Raw genomic sequence first — 17213 nt, 5'->3', positions numbered from 1 at the left:
ATATGAACATACATTTGATTGCTCCTCATATATATATATATATATATATATATCTATATGTACTGTATATATATGTATGTATATATTTATATCAATCAGCCATAGAGTTATGATTACTTGACTGTAAAGTGATCAACACTGCTCATTTGTGACTATGCTTTTTTTACACTTACAACATACCAGCAGCACTCCCTTATAGGAACATCCAGTTTTAAGGAGAGAAACTGCTGAAGATGGTTAAAAAGAACAGAACAATGAGTCTTCAAACGTATCAGATACACTATTAGAAGACCTGGGGACATGCAGATGCAGACACCTTTTGGATTTGTAAAAGAGGTTGCAAATCAGTTCTTCTTTTATTGCACTAGCATAATCTAAAACTTAGCATTTTTGAAAATTAAAACCTTTAATTACAGCACACCCCACTATAACCCCATGGTCAATACTTAGTACAAGTCCCTTTCCCAGTAGACCAACTCTTTGTCTTCTCCTGTAACATTTCACAAGGTTAGAGCATACAGAGGGAGGGGACTTTAAGTACTTTAAGTATCCCTCTTAGCCCTAGATTGTCTTGTTCCTCTTTATTCTCTTCACCTCACCTCACAGGTTTTCTAGAGGACTCGGTATGGCCATGGAGACGGCCACTGAAGAAGGCTTAAGCATTTCTTTATTGATTTATCCAAATTTTTGGAATTATTATTCTTTGAAAAGATCAATTAACAACCCATTTTCAGTTTTCTGATGGAGTTCATTAGATGTTTATTTAAAATCTACTTGTGTTTCAAAAAAGGTAATGATTCCTTGTTCTCTTAATAAGGTTTCCATAGTCTCTAGAAGAGAAACTGGCCCACAGCATCACAGATTGTCCACCATACTTAATGGTGAACATTAGGGCACTTTTCCATATTTTCATCCCTTGTGTTATGCCAAACCCAGCTGGAGTGTTTGATGCTAAATAGCTGATAACACACATGTTTTCAGTTAAAGCCCCAGTAGAGTTTGTGTGATATCTTTGTGATTGCAGGACAGCAACTAATTTTTCAGGGCATGATTCCCAAAACACCAATTGATAAGTAAATAGTGTCTAACGGTTGTTAAACAGACTAGCTGACCCCTGACTTGCAGTTTTTTTGCTGCATTTGGTTAGATTTTTCTCCTATTTTCAGTGTAACATTGTGCTACTGCAGTAAAAGGTGAATTAATTTTAAGGATTTTTATGCATACTTAACAGGGAAGCTGACAAATATGTCCACCTCTACAAGGAAGAAACAAGCATAACATGCAAAAACCTTGCCACATAATCTACAGGGCCCAAGAATGTTGGTACTGGACACCTTAAGATGTTCCTTGTTGATGACCAGATTGTCTAGGACAAAGAACAGCCCTCTTTGTCCTTGTAACACAGTAAGAGTGATGTTTTGTTGGCAAAGAGGGATCTTCTCAACATTAAGTGGGTGTTCATAATGTTATGGCTGATTGGTGTTTATTTTATTTTCTCAATGTTACCGTTTCAGAGCTCAGAGGAAAGATTGTTTTGTATTAAATATTTTCACAAATCTACTATGTCACTTCTATCATGTGTCTATAATGACACATTTTTCAAAATAATGGTTAAAATGCTACAAAATTGTTGTTTAATATGCATTAATGTAAGCAAGGTCAATAAGATTGACACATTTTTAATTATTACAAAATAATAATAAGAAAAAAACAAAATTATCTATCAACTGAGCTTTTACTTTGAAGGAGTGTATCTTTTTAAAGGTTTGTTAGTTAAATGCTTTAAAACCTTAGTCCACACTCACATCATTGATGATTGTTGCCCTCAGGTAACTATTAATGACCAGTGTGTGTGTGTGTGTATGTGTGTGTGTGTGTGTGTGAGTGTGTGTATGTGATGACAGTGTATAGGTGTGTATTCTATGTCATAGTCTAATTAATGGGGAATGATACAGCCAATCACTGTAAACGTTTTGAGCTGAGTCCACTCACAAAAATTCTATAATATATAATGCAAAGCAATATTATTGTAGCAGTATTATTGTAGTTATATATATATATATATATATATATATATATATATATATATATATATATATATATATATATATATATATATATATATATATATATATATATATATATTTATTAACTTACAGAGGTGTTGATTTTGAGAGTTTTCATTAATTATATTAATTTAAATGATACTATTACTTTTAAGGGGACTTATATAACTTTCCTTCTCTTTTCTGTAACCTATAATATATTTTTCATAGAGCACTCTAATATTTGTTTTATAGTAACAAGAGTTGACAGAAAGAGCTGTTCATTCCCTTGCATCCCACTGTCAAATACTAACTAAAACAACTACTATAACTGTACATTCTCTATACTGCAGCCGCGTCTCAGTGGACATCATAACATTTGTTTTGCCAAGATGACTGTTTTTGAGTGCATAGACTTTTAATTATTTCTGCCCTTGCCCCTTTTACTTTTACCTCTCTGTCCCTCTTCTCACCCCCTGGTCCATCCAGTACCATTTTGTGAGAAAAGAATTAAAATTCAGTGTCCCATCATATTGTTGCATTTTGTCCATCCGTGTGAGTATCACATCCACGAACTGCACAAAAGCAAAGGAGATATATATCTTCTTACTAACCTGACACACAAAAAGCAACCAAATTAGAGTGGAGTAAAATAAAAGCTAAAATTCAGTTCATATCAATAGAGTCCCAGTCAGATCAAAAGCCTTAACAAGTGTTTGTACCATTCCTCTTGATTAGCATGTTGTGGGCATGATCTGATTGATGTCTGGACATTAACGAGCCTTTTCTTTTGTCTGTATGTCTTTCATTACCCAGTATCCTCATCAATCCAGGCAATCACGTCAAGCTGCAGGATGGAACACTCGGATTCTTCATTGCTAGCGATGCCAAAGAAGTAAAGCGGTAATTACGCCGCCCTGATGGAAAAAAAACCCAGAAATAAAACAATACTAGCCGCCTTTCATTGAGTAATTGAAGTGCTTAATATTTTCCCTGTAATTTTTAGAGCATTTTTCTACTGCAAAGCTTGTCATGATGACATCACTGACCCCAAAAGGATCAAGAAATGTGGGTGCAAACGACGTGAGTAGCTGTCCTGTTACTGCGCACCACTGGCACCTTTCCTTCCCCTCCCTTCACTTCTAAACCAACCTGTGGGTTTATTTGTCTGTTTTTAACACATCAGGTTTTCACAACGTTCTACATAAAGCTAAAGGCCTGTCATTGTCCCATTGTTGTTCTGTTCTGTGCTAATGTGTTTTATGTCATCACACCATTATACTCATAGGAAAGTGTTTGATATGGGTCCCATTTGAACTGCCATATCGCCCGTTATGGTAGGCTCATTTGTCCAGATGTTTTTTTTCTGTCTTCTGGTAAATATTTAACCGCATTTTCTTTGAGTGTAAGCACCAAATAGCTATTTTACACAAACAGTAAGTCAAAAATGTAGGTAAAATGTAATAAAAAGCAATGTACGAAACAGCAGAAGCACTTAAAATGTAATTATTGACAGGCTTAAGAAATAAACTTAAGAAATAAGAAATAAGCAGTATTTCTAAGAATTTATTCTGTTCTAACTCCACATTATTTTAAATATTTGCAGATATAACGTAATGGAACTTAGTCCTTACATAAATGCTGCAGTTGTTATTATTGAGCTCAGTCACTCTTCATATACAGTACCCTCCACAATTAAAGATGCGTAAAACGTCTTAAAATTATCTACACTATAATTAGTAGAACTTCTAACAAATCCAGTAAAAACAATTAACTTAATACAATTAAAAGGAGCTTCAGCAATCTATGACTTCCTTTTTCTCTGAGAAGTAAACATGGCATTATATCAAGGCTCCTTTTTTATTAGACATTTTTTGATATGGGAAAGTCAAGAAAGACAAAGCTTTTTAAGTAAGGCAGTGGTCTTCAAAAGTGCAGTAACATCTACACTGAAATAGCTAATCGCCAAAACTTGTCCACAGGGTTGCCCCTAACAACTATTTAATTATTTGATTGATAAATGTTTCAATTAATTGATGACACTATTAACTTATCTCTCTTCCAAAGAATAAAGTTCATTAGTTTAAACAGCCAAATTGGCATATACTGCAGATCATAAAATAAAATGTCACTGATGTATTAAAAAAGATGTGATATGTGATAAGACTGAACAGGAAATAAAAAATAGGACTGATTTCAGTCATTAGGAACTTGAAAAAACTCTTAATTTAAAATATATTAAAAGCAAATGTAACATTTCATATAATATACAAATGAGTTGTATTCATTGTTAGTTTTGTATTGTTGGAAACATATTTATATAGATATTAGCAATATTTAAACAGTTAAATGTGATACAAATTTAAACAGTTAAATGTGATACTAATTTTAAAGATTCTCACACATATCTACAAGGGATGCCAATACATTTGGATGGTGCTGTGCTTGATAGTTATGGATAACATGAGGTACTGTCTTTAAATGTCTTTAAATGTCCAGATGTTTTCCTGTCAAATTTTTGTCGCATGCAGATACAACATAATTAAAGCAAAAAACAGCACGTGATGTCAGTTGTCAGGCAATATTAGCCACTTGGTACATAATTCAGGTGAATGTTGAATAATTTCAAAAAAGGTCACAGGCAGATACAGTAAACAGCCTAGATTAAAAATACACTCTTTATTTATTCAAAACATTTTCTTTTATTTTTTATCTGCCACTCAGATTTCATGTACTAGGAATTCAGGATTAACAATATGTTGTTGGACACAACAATATATTTAATGTTTTTATGTAAGTTGCCCCCAAAAAGTTGCATTTATAAATGCATCAGTTCTTTTACAGCTGTGGAACCTTGTTCTGCAGTATGTTCTAGTATATCATGTTCTGTTGTCCTCTATTGTTTTTTTGTTTTCATGTTTCTTTATGACCAGTGACAAACTTTTGATGTATTTCCTTCCCTGCTGCCGTTGGAAAACACCTCTTTATTTTAACTACTCACTGGTAGTGATTTATTGTGAGTAAAAAAAAATGGGTGTCCTATTACCCAGAGTGCAGTGTGTTTTATATTTTTCCTCTTTAGCCAATAGTATATTGTATCTATGTTGCATGTACCAGTGTAGCTTCTGCATCCCTCTCCTCGCCTCTCATTTCTTATACTGTGCTCAGGCCAGACCAAACCAAATGAGCATAAATCTGGCCTAAATCAGCATCAGGGCCTCTTCTATTATTTTACTGACACACATACTAGCTGGAAATAAGAAATTAAGTGTGACTTAATTGGATGTGATTTATGACCTTTGTAGTTTTTGGTCATAATTTAAGAATCAATCTAATCTCATATTTTTCTATTTAGGAGCCAATCTGCTGTGAGTGTTTTGTCGTTATTCCCCAATAAAATAATAAAAAAGAAAAAAAAACAAGATTTTAAAGTGTAACTTAATACAGGCAAGCGCTGCTGACATTTAAAGTGACCTGCTTTCTGTCAAAGGAACATTTGTGTGGCTGTGCTTTTTTTTTTACAAGAGAGCAGAAATTGCCCTTGTGGGAAGTTCTTTTAAATCCTAACAAACGAAGTTGCCAAAATACAGTCAAAACAATCTGGTCTCCCTCCTGTCTCACTTTTTTCTGTGATCTCAGCCCCCATGTTTCCCAGACGCTGGCTGAGGTTTCAGAGATCATCTTCTCTTTTCAGACTTGAAATGCCGCATCAGGAGTTTTGCACATTTCAGATCTGGACAGTCGTTAGGCCCTATATATTTTCAACTCGCTTCCCTGGGTGATAAATCCATTAGAAATATGCAGAAACAATAAGTGTTGTAGCATTTAGTTGCCACTAGATGGCGATACTCTTCCAGTCATGTGCAATAGTAAACATGTAAATGTTGACATCTGTGGAAGAAACTCAAATCCCCAGAAAGCTGTTCAGCAAAAAAACAAGGATTGATGTGTGACTTGTTAAATCAATGTAATCAGAAATGCAACATTTCGTACATATTTAAAAACGCCTAACTTATTGTGTCATTTTGTACTCTTTTATGTTTATGTTTACATGGTACACGCATTGCTCAAAAGATTTGAGCAAGCTGTACCACTTTCCTTGCATGCTTGCTGAATAATTAAAAAAACAAAGCTTTTGGAGGGGATTTACATCAGAACGCTGCTCTCCCAGGGACATCCTTTACATTCAACATAGCGCCCGATTGCTTCTGTTTGAGTGTTCTGTCCTCTGGTGGATTATAGGAGGGAGGAATTTATCAAACATCCGTGCAGACAGTTTATCAGGGTAGTTGTTATGTTGAATCATTAATCAGAGATGTCCTATAATGAAAAGCTCATAGTCCTTGGCCAGAATCTGGTTATCTGTGAAGTCAGAAGTGAAGGACATTGTCTGTGTGTGTGTGAGTGAGTGTGTGTTTGTGTGTGTGTGCGTGTGTGTCTTCTGTTTCCAATCCCTTCCCTTACATTTTGTTAGAAATCCTAAGTGTTACTAATATATACTGTGTACTAAGTGTCCATGCAAAAACTCTGAGTTTAAGGGATTTCAGCATGATCTTACAGTCTCACTGCACCTGTTCGTCCCTGCCTCCCCCAAAACTGGTTCATTACTGTGAACAGTTATTACCTTTCCCTCTTTCTGACAGCAAAACTGCACTTTTTGCATGCTGTGCATATGCTCATGAAGCATAAGTGCATGCTGCTAGATGAAACAGTCCCTGAAACCTTCTGGCAAGAAGTTCAAACTTGTTACTTTATTCAAGATCAATTTTCCAATGTGAGTTATGGGTCATAGATGTTTAAAGTATCTCTGTAGGTGTCAAACTGTATTACTGTGCCGTCAGTTTGCACCTTGCCATTGAAAGAATGGGGATCAGGGACTGTTTCTGCTCAGAGTCAAAGCAATCTAGAGATGCTGCTCTGGGGATTTTCACTCCTGCTCCCCCTTGGGTTCAAGGTTAGACACAATACAGGCAAACACATACTGTACATACATAGTATGACTTGTCATTAATATCTTCCAGGCAAGGTTTTGCTACTTTTATATTTACCTGAATAAAGTAAATTATACCCTTTTCTCTATTTGCCTCGAAACTCAGAACTCTGATTTTGGAAAAAAGTTGGGTTAGCCATTTTAGCAAAACCGGTGGGATCTGCTAGTTGTTGTGGTGCTAACTACTATTAGCAGTACAAGTTAATACCAAAATATTTTCTCTCCTTTCTGAACATTTAAACACAGAAGGAACCTATTCACAAGTAAAAAATATTCCATAACAAAGGTTGAAAGCTCAAATGGATTAAACTGATTAACTTTGCTTTACTGAGTTCAGCCTTCCTGTTATCAACTCTCTTTCTCACAGCCTAAATGATTCCTAGACATATCTCAACATCTTCTGGAAAATACAGTTTCCTTTTAAATCACTTTCTATGACTTAATTTGTCTAAACTCCTTTTTGAAATTAAAATAGCTAAAAAAAAAAAAACAGCTTCCACACTGAAGAGTGCTGTTTTGAGGCCAATGTGGTGGGACTGGAATGTGGTAAATTAATTGACCAGTAAAAGATTAGATTTTTGAGTTTCTGACCAGATGGCCTCTGGTCAGGCCCTAAAATCAGCTAATTCCAGCTGAAGTCTTGGTGCATCTCTAAATATAATTGATATTTTAAATAACACAAACATACCATTGAGTGTTTTAGCACATAGAGCTTAAAAATGCTTGCACTTGAATAAAACCAGTTAGTAACAGTTAACCAATGCTGCAAGTCATAAAGCAACATAGCAGTAAGAGCATGATGACTAGTTAAACTGCTGGAGTTATTTTATTCATTTTTACTTCTACCAGGAATAAAAATACATTTCTCCCTTGACTCTCTACAGTAAATCATGCCTTTAGTTGTGTATACAGTAGTTTTGTCATAAATGAACATGCACATCAGACCGAACACCCTTTGGGGAGTGGAGCAGTGAAACTGCAGGTTTTGGAAAGAGCATGAACTGGCCAGTCTAAGCAGGGTAGTGTGATGCTGTGGACAGAACCTCGAGCTGCATGGTAGGATTCAGGTACGTGATCCGCTCCTGAAAGCAAACAGATAGAAGATTTACCGATGTATGGAAGAATGTACGTATAAGGTTTGTTGCTGACAATATTGCTCATGCCTCTTTTTTCCTGAATGAATCCATCCCTCTCCCCTTGTCCTCTGCCCCTCTTCCCCACAGTTACAGTTTTGTCTTTTGAATCTGTTTCAGCCTTAGCACACAGCTTGAGCTTTAAGAACGAGGAGTTTTTTTACACCCTCGATTGTTACATGAAGCATTACCAAAGCTTTCTCAAACAACAAAACTACGAGAATGAAATTTGATGATTAATTTGTAATCAACTGTATTTTGATGTAAATACAGTCTGTGGAGCAGGTGGCTAAGGCTTGCACTTTCTGATGAAGTTACCTTCCAACTTCCCCTTAAATGAATATTTCTCCTTTTGCCATTAACCTGCTGCTTTTCCTCTCCTCTCATCCCAAAACATGACTGTAGCCAAGATGTCCGTCTACAAACGAATGAAACTGGCATGTTGTTTTGATTGCGGCCGTTCAGAGCGAGACTGCTCTTGCATGTCAGGCAGTGTACATAGTAACATGGACACCCTTCAGAGGGCCTACCCACTTTCCTCTGTCTCTGTTCATGATTGCTCAACCACTTTACGTGCCTGTAAGTTACACCGCCCAACACATGCTGTTACATGTCTGTGATGTGTAGTTTCTTTTTACTCATGCGGAGGTACTGTACGTGTCAGTGTGTGTCTGTATGTCGTCTATGTGGCGTGACCTGTTTCTTGTGACACCATAGTTTGTAAAGCTGTGGGTGATGTGAATTATTTTGTTTTATATCTTATTCAGCTATTTTTGTTCTATATTTCAAATGATCATTTTGAGTGATTATAATGTTATAATGGAAGTGGTGGTGTGGCTCTGTGGTGCTGCTGTACAGTACTGTACGTGTGTTAGACACGTGGCTACCGCATGCTGCATCAGTCATGCAGTTGTGTGAAAATGTCACTTTTCAAGCGTGATGTTAAATGTTTTTTAACTGTTCAAGGTAAGGCATTTGCAAATACATACGATGAGAGTACAATCCCAATAATTTTATTGCTGTCATTTTCTGATCATTTTTGCAGAATTGTATCTGGTTTTTTGATTTTAACACCCTTAAAAACTTTTAGGTTTTTAGTTAAGATTTTTTTTGTTTCTGTTTAACATTTTTCTTTACTTCTGATTCTATTATGTAAAGATTTATTTATTGTAAGAAACAGGACATACATTTTGTTTGAGACTGGGGTCCAGCACTGTACCGTAAATATAAGTGTATACTGTGCTTTTCATTTTTAAACTTCTTCGTGTGCTTTATACTATTTAGATTTTTAGGGATTTACTAGTTCTGGGAAGTTAAAAAGTGCAAAGCTCACTTTGAAGAAAGTTATTTCCTCCCACACACGATGCTGCTCTTGAACTCCTTGAAGGCCTCATTAACGGTTTAGGCTTTTCTTCTAGTCCTATATTCACCAGAATGTATTCTTTGCCTTGTGGCTAGTTTGGCACGTCTTAAAGAATAAGCAAAATTCTCACACTTGACTGGTTTCTGACCAGCAAGTTGACTAATTAAAGTAGACCTGAGTACTTAAAAAAACACTTCATTTTGGAGCATTTCAGACAAAAGACAAAAAAAAAAAGTTTTTCAGGAACTTCAAATATGATTTAATGATGTAATGCCCATATTTAACACAAATTTAAGTAATTTTCCTCACTTTTTATGACAAAATTATAGGATTGTACTGAAAATGTCTCATTCAGCCTGTATTTTGAATGCTCTATTTGTAGATGACTTGTCTATGGTTCCTAATGGGTCACAATCAATACTTTTCACATTAGGACTAAATACGATTAGGGTAAATAAAAGAATGAAAAGAAAAACATCTGATAATGAGAAAAGGAGGTTTTGTATTGAATGAGAGGAAAGAGCAGAAAAAGCAAAGCATGCACAATAAGTGAAAATTGACATTGGTTTCACTGTGGAAAGGTGAGAGGACTCCAGCTCCCGGATGAGCCCTTCCTTTTCGTTTTTCTTGCGAGTGGATGGGGAAATACGAAATTGTCTGTCAATTAGACATGGCAGCAGTAAGCCTCACTATCAAAGCCTTGGGTTCAGAAATACAGATCTGATTTCCTTTTCAACATTCTCCCACCGTCTGCCGACTCAGCCTAGATTAGTGTCAAACACGGCATGATGAGTTTGGCTTGGCCTCTTGTAGTTGGTCCTGCGCTGATATCCCTCGGTACCAATTACTGGCCATTACATGGTTACTGATCTCACTTTTCTTTCAACCCCCTGTAGGATTTAAGCAAAGCCTCCTCTGTCTTAGATTTCTTTCCCTTTTTAAATCTGAATGAACAAAGAGTTTAGTGATGGAGAGTACTGGGCTTTGTCAGACAGGGGTGGTTGGATTTCCTCTACCTACTAAACGAAGAAGAAAAGATAAATTTATTTATAATAACTGTAACATCACAAACCTCACAACCTCACAAGCTGAATTTATACGCTTTCATTTAGATTGATAAACTGGGTCTTTCTGAGTCTTTTTTTTTTAGTACAGCCATGCCCTAATTCAAGGCAGGTATACCACACATACACAGACCATATATAATGGGATCATAGACAGAAATTTTCATGTTGATCTGTAAATTCACAGATTCAGTTCAGTGTATTTTTCATGTTTGTCAAAAGTCAGTGAGTAAACTGATGGATCTAGTATGATAGAAAATAGGTACTATCGATTGAGAACAGACTAACATAATATTTATATTTTTAGGTACTGATTTTATGTTGGGAGAAAATTTGAACTAACCTGTCCAATAAAGCAGATATAACTGGGTATATATTACCTAAAATTCTGATCATTGTTATTCATATATTGCTCTTGCTTTAATGAGAGTAAATGCTTCTGCTTAAAAACAAAGGCATATTTATTAATACTCTGTTATAACCACACCAACATATATGTAGATTAATTCAGTTGTGTGACTTACTTTTTGTGTCTTTCCATTTTAAAAGGCAGAACAATAAAATACATAACATAAAGACTGACATGTAGAGTAGTTATGTGGAACTGACAGCTTTTTTTGTAGGTATTCTATGATCAGGTTTATTTTTAAGGGATCTCTTTCCAATTTCTTTATTGCCATTAACAACATTTTTGTAGCTTTTGTAGAATTTGAATTACTTATTATAATACACATTTCAGTGAAGAATAGTACAAGCAGGGCCTAAAGAATCAACACAATGTGGGGGATGAGACAGGTGAATATAGAGACAACAGACAAAAGAGTTGGGAGTAAATTATATTTTTAACCCTGAACAATAAGAGAAAATAGTATAATAGTATATGTATATATATATATATATATATATATATATACACACACACATATGTGTGTGCATGTCTGTGTGTATAGTGCGTGTGTATAAATGGATAGATAAGCACATTGTTTCTGCTTGTAACCTGACCGTCACCATTAAAACATCTCCTGTAAAGAGGTTCCAACAGGGATTGTTTTTTAAAAAAAAGAATCCCCAATGTAGCAGAACGATGGACATGGATTGTGGACTTTGGGCTGTGAAGATGCTTTCAGGCTTTTCTACAGGCCCCAGGGCCATGTGGGAAAGCACATCATGAGTGTATTCACTTTTATCTCTGTGTCTATGCATGTTTGTGAATGTGCATCTCATTCTAAAGGATTTTTATCTGTTTTGACATAGAAATTATGTTTGCATTTTCATTTTCCCAGCCTTGCTGGTTTGTCACGAAATTTGCCTTGACAGCTTCTGTCCACCAGGCAGGCTTGCCCCTCCCAAACTCTTCATTCTATATTGTTGTAGTACGCCCCAGATGCTAGCCAGTTAGTCTGCCGCCTCTGTGGTGCGGGCAGATTGCTGGAGACAGATGCCAGGGCCACTGTAGGTCCCTGTGTGGAGGATCTGTGTCACAGGCCAGCTCTGGGCCTTCGATGTGACCCTTATTGCTAGAGGATACTTTGGGAAAAGAGCAGGGAGCTTCCGCAGCTCTGAGCTCAGTTCAAGTGCCCACTGCATTAGCAGTTATGGAAGTACCAGTCTTTACTATCTTGTCGGTCGAGGTCAAAAGCTGTAATTTGTGTAGAATTAACAGCACAGACATAAACGGAGACCTTGGCCCATCCTTCTGAAGATCTGAAGTGCAGCATAAAATTTATATTTGGAAAGGTCCCAGTTTTTAAAATCCCTATTTGTCCCAACCATGTGGATTACACGTGTGCAGGAGTCAGTGCTCTGTCAGTTTGGGTGTATGATACGCTCCATCCACTACAGTATGCTTCTTGTAGTTTCTTTGTTTGTCTAAAATAAAAACCATGCAATGGCTGTCAAAATTGAACACACATCTAACAACACAGTATTTTTACAAATACATAAAACAAATTAAATCACTGCAACATGAGCATAACATTAAATGTATCTCTTAAGAAATTCTATTAAATTTACCACTAGACTTTCATTTCATCTTTCTACAAGTTTAATGCACTTTCCTAAATACATGGCTCACTATACATGTGCAGTTTATTTATTCATTTTTCCATTTTTGTTTGATCATCATCACTTGACTTAATCAGCACCACCATCAGAATGTTGTCACTATTCTATATCTCCTTTTTATTTTTAGTTTTTGCCTCCTCCTCCCGCCTAAATCATAACATGTGATTTCCTTTTGGTTGAATCCTTTCTACCACATTTATGTTGATGTGTCCCTCTGTGTGACCTGCTACTTGTCTTTGCAGTCTCCTCAGCTAAATATAAGTATAATGGATTTGTCAGATCACGTAAGTGTGTTCTCTGCCCTTCTCCACTCTGCTCTATCTTTGTGTTTAGACTGTAGCCACCCTCATCACGTCAGATAGTGTTTGCTTTGTTGTCCCAAATTCATTTAAAATGTAATTCTGTTGTCTTTGTGTCATACAAGGAGCCAAACTGCAGATTTAAATTCAAATAAAACAGTATCATGATAAATATTTAAGGAAACTAGTAGCATAACCATAACTATATTTTATTTGAGCATATATTTACAATAACGTAATACATTACTGGTCTTCATAGATAATAAAAATAAGTATTTTTTGTGTTGTTTGAATGGCATGGAATGTAGTTCCATGAAAAAATCTTTTTGTATTCTATTTTGTATTGTGCTGCATGTAGCAGCAGATGGCGCTACAACACCACGGAACTGTGGAAGCCAGAAAGAGGCTGGCGTTCGATTCAAAGCTGATTGCAATCTAGGTAAATCTGTAGCATAAAACTGCTAAGTGAATTACTTGTCATTGTGTCGGATAAGAATAAGTTTTATTTTTAAAGGCTAGTTGTCATGTTTAACATATTATGGTTTTTGTTTTTGTTTTTTTATTAGGCATTTTGATATTTAAAACATTGTTTAGTTTAGTTTAAAAAAAAATAATGGCTGCACTTTTAGCAGAATTAAAAGAAATTGCAGCAGTTATCAGTTTTATTTCTAATGGTATTAATACAAAATTGCATGGCTTAAAAAGCAATCCTCATGCTGTGGCAATGCAGTTAAAGAACAAAGCTTGTTCATGCAGCTAACACTTAAAGCAAAGGCAGTCTAGCTCACATACAACTGTAAACATTTTTAACTCTTGTATCCCTCGCCTCATCATCCAGTTTACGTTGGGACACAGCGATCTGATAAGGTTTGCATGCAGGACCGTACCATCATGCGATTAGCATTTCAAGAAGGGACAGTTGCCGTCTGGGTTGTTCAGGATGCACAGTGGACCTGCCAGGGCGGGTGAGGGCCGTGTAACAGTGCACGTGTTTGACAAGGGCCAGATGAATCCAGGAGCTATCGGTGGCGCCCTGTAAATCAAGGCGGCAGCTGACTGCTGGGATAAACGTCTGTTTATTGCCCAGGGCCACCAAAGCATGCTCTTTCGTCCAAACAACCAAACACCCAACCATCTTTCTGTACCAAAGAGAGAAAAAGGGCTTTGCCTCTCCCAGTCAATTCTACAAGCAGATATGTTACTTGTATTCGTCTTTTGTCTTCCTGTGGTGTCCAGTGACCCCTTCAGTACTTACAGACGTAGAGGTGGGGGCTGCAGTCACAGTCAGGGTGTGTGTGTGTGTGTGTGTGTGTGTGAGTGTCTGTTTGGAGAAATCGCTATATGAAGATTAGCTGTACATTTACAAACTATATTTGATCGCAATAAATACTTCACTGTGTCAGCAGACATGCCGTGATTATAGTTTGCAAAATCAAAAATAAACATACTTTTTTAAAATAGAACAAAGATTTTATTTTTTTTATTAATCTTTATACATAATCCAAAAGGAAAGCGATAAATGTTTAATGGCTGAAAGGTTTTGCATTAGTAATATATATAAATTATTAGTAACAGTTTCGTATTTCTCGAAACGAAAGCACTGTTTTACACATTATGCTTTAAATGACAATGCCTGATTGGATTTGACTGGATTGAGTCGAGCCGTGTCTCTGCTTTGTGTTAGCAAAAAGAGAGGCACAAATGAGAAACAGAACTGAGAAGCTTCTAATTAATTCATGTTTGCTACTAAATACAAAGTAAATGTCACTGGGAACATTTCAGTTAGAGTTACAACACCAGTTTCAGGAAAAGAAAAATGTGATCACTGCTTTTATCTCATGACCTTGGTGTTTTGCTTCATTTAGTCTAAACTGAAATCAGGAAGAAAAAGTGCAAAATGTGATCACTGCTTTTATCTCATGACCTTGGTGTTTTGCTTCATTTAGTCTAAACTGAAATCAGGAAGAAAAAGTGCAGACTGATTATTGCAGCTAATTTTCATGATTCATATTTTTAAAATGATCACATATCATTGTCTGCCAATAAATTGCAATGATGTTTTTAGTAGTTAAAATCAAACTTTAAATAATTCTAATAGGTAGAGATTAACAAAGGCTTTCTCACACTTTTTAGTCTCCCCTGGCTGACAGCAGCGAATGGAGTTAGACCATCCTTTCAAAACTCATCATTAAACTCAAGCGCTGCATTTGTACTTCCCACGTGGCCAAATGCTGTCCCTCTAAATGCCGTTCCTTCTAATGCACCTCAATCAGGACCTCCTGGTGTACCGGGGAAAGGCATAATTTCCCTTATTAATTACCGTAAAGGATTCTTCCTCCCTATGGAGCTAAGGCCTGAGGCTGACTCCTCACAATTGTACCTCAGTATCTCAGGTCCAGGAGACATGATGGGCGAGCCCTCGATCCTGGCCCACAGTCTGCTGGTGAAATACCACTACCCACTCAATAATGTCATGCTACTCAGTTACGTTAGGCACTATAGCTTGCCCCCCTTTAGCAGGAGGCATCTTTCTTGTTTGCTGCATGATGGTTCACTCTGTTGCAGATGGAGATGTTGTTGCCTGTACCTTTTTGCACAGATTTGTTTGCCAGTGCAGTAGCTTCGACACGCTACACTGGATAGCTCCCATGCTAATAAAAACAAAATATTTAAAATTTAACACAAAAGACTTACTTTCTGTATTTATTTTCAGATTTCGGAGGATATAGACATTTTGGGGGACTTTTTAGGATTTGGTTTAAAGTTTATGTCAATGTAGGCTTAAGTAATATTTATGCAACAAATCTTACAAAAAAAGTAAAGTAAAAGTAAATAAGTGTAATGTTTTCACTTAAAATAAAATTAAATCAAAGAGGAGAAACGATGGGGGAAAGGGTCTATTGCTTTATATTTAAAAGGGAAAGAATTATTTGCAAAGCGAAAATATCTTATATTGTTAGATATAAGATATGAAAGCCCAGTTGCATAAACAGAATGTCAGGGAATGACATGTCATTAGAAGGCAAAGTCATATTTTTTATCTTTTATTAGTAGAATTAAGAGACACACCAGATTGGTTGTTCATTGAAATTCTACATGTTCGAAACAGTTGCGGGTTGCAGCGTGCACAATGAATTGCACTAATAACATGCTGTTCTATTGAATTTCTAACCGAAGGACCGGTGGTGGTTTGAAGTGATGGTGCATTTGGCATTTGTGCTTGGAGAGTGTAGATTGGAGAGGAGTATCTGGGTGCACGTCTGAAAGCTTTTGAAAACTACCAAGTGATGGTAGTGAAGATCAGACTGCTGTTAGTGTGACTGAAATTGTCAGCTGGTCCAGGCCTCACTCTGGATCTGAGACCCAAGAAGAGTTAAAAAAAAATGTTTATTTTTCAAAACAGCTAAACATAGCTGACAAGAAACTGGGAGAAAAGTGGCTGTGAAACAGCATCCAGCAAATGCATCAAGGCTTTACACATAGATATCAAATTCTAACAGAAATCATTCATCTCATTAAACATGTTACACCTGTCATGACTTTCTTATACTCTATGATGTGCATTTACAAGCTGTGTTTAGAATTTATAGCCCACTAATCTATGGCTTGTTAATGTTTCCTCACCTTATTTTGTGAACTGAATGCTAAATGTTCTTTTGGTTTGGAGGTAGACCTGTGGAGGAGCGGTTGTGCTCTGTAGAATGAGCTGAAATGATGTGTCAAAAATAAAATAAATATAATGTAGTTAAGATCCATCTCCATAACACATTTATCTCATTGTTGATGCTTTTGCCCAGGCCCCACTGACAATGATAGTATGGGTCTTTTTAATGGCAATTAGTGTCATAGGTTCAATGCCTTGAAAAAGTAAGAAGCTGTTCGCCTTTTCTCCAACAACAGAATTGAATAGGATTGTATGTCAAAGACCAACACAACGTGTTGCATAATTGTATATTTAAAAAAAGGGCACATTTCCAACATTTTTCAAAAATAAATATCTGAAAAGAGTGGAGTACAAATGTATTCAGGTCCCTTTGCTATGATGCACTCAAAACAAAATTCAGTGTGACCAACTGTCTTCAGAAGTCACCTGATTAGTAAATAGAGTCCATCTGTGTGAATTTGGATCTCAGCATAAATCCAGCTGTTCTGTGAAGGCCTCATAAATTTGTTAGAGAACACCAAGAAACACTCTACATCATGAAAACCAAGGAACACAGCTGTGAAGTTAGGTTGTAAAACAATATCTGGAGTG

General features: G+C 36.3%; 1 protein-coding gene across 19 annotated transcripts in view; it reads left to right on the top strand.

Annotated features, from left to right (window-relative positions):
• kcnma1a (potassium large conductance calcium-activated channel, subfamily M, alpha member 1a) overlaps positions 1 to 17213 on the top strand; it is a 230144-nt gene that overhangs the window by 176937 nt on the left and 35994 nt on the right. For 4 of the 19 annotated variants that reach the window (XM_047352348.1, XM_047352344.1, XM_047352354.1 and 1 more), the window contains exons 17-22: positions 2862 to 2948; positions 3052 to 3128; positions 5053 to 5061; positions 8574 to 8747; positions 12902 to 12943; positions 13317 to 13397. In XM_047352348.1, coding sequence (XP_047208304.1) covers positions 2862 to 2948; positions 3052 to 3128; positions 5053 to 5061; positions 8574 to 8747; positions 12902 to 12943; positions 13317 to 13397 — 470 coding nt within the window. The remainder of the gene's footprint in view (positions 1 to 2861; positions 2949 to 3051; positions 3129 to 5052; positions 5062 to 8573; positions 8748 to 12901; positions 12944 to 13316; positions 13398 to 17213) is intronic. The other 15 variants (XM_047352358.1, XM_047352355.1, XM_047352362.1 and 12 more) reach the window with 7 other exon arrangements.

The sequence above is a fragment of the Girardinichthys multiradiatus genome, chromosome 22, assembly GCF_021462225.1.
Source record: "Girardinichthys multiradiatus isolate DD_20200921_A chromosome 22, DD_fGirMul_XY1, whole genome shotgun sequence".
Lineage (NCBI taxonomy): Eukaryota > Metazoa > Chordata > Actinopteri > Cyprinodontiformes > Goodeidae > Girardinichthys > Girardinichthys multiradiatus.
The sequence above is the reverse complement of the archived record's forward strand: the minus strand, read 5'-3'. Positions and strand labels throughout refer to the sequence as shown.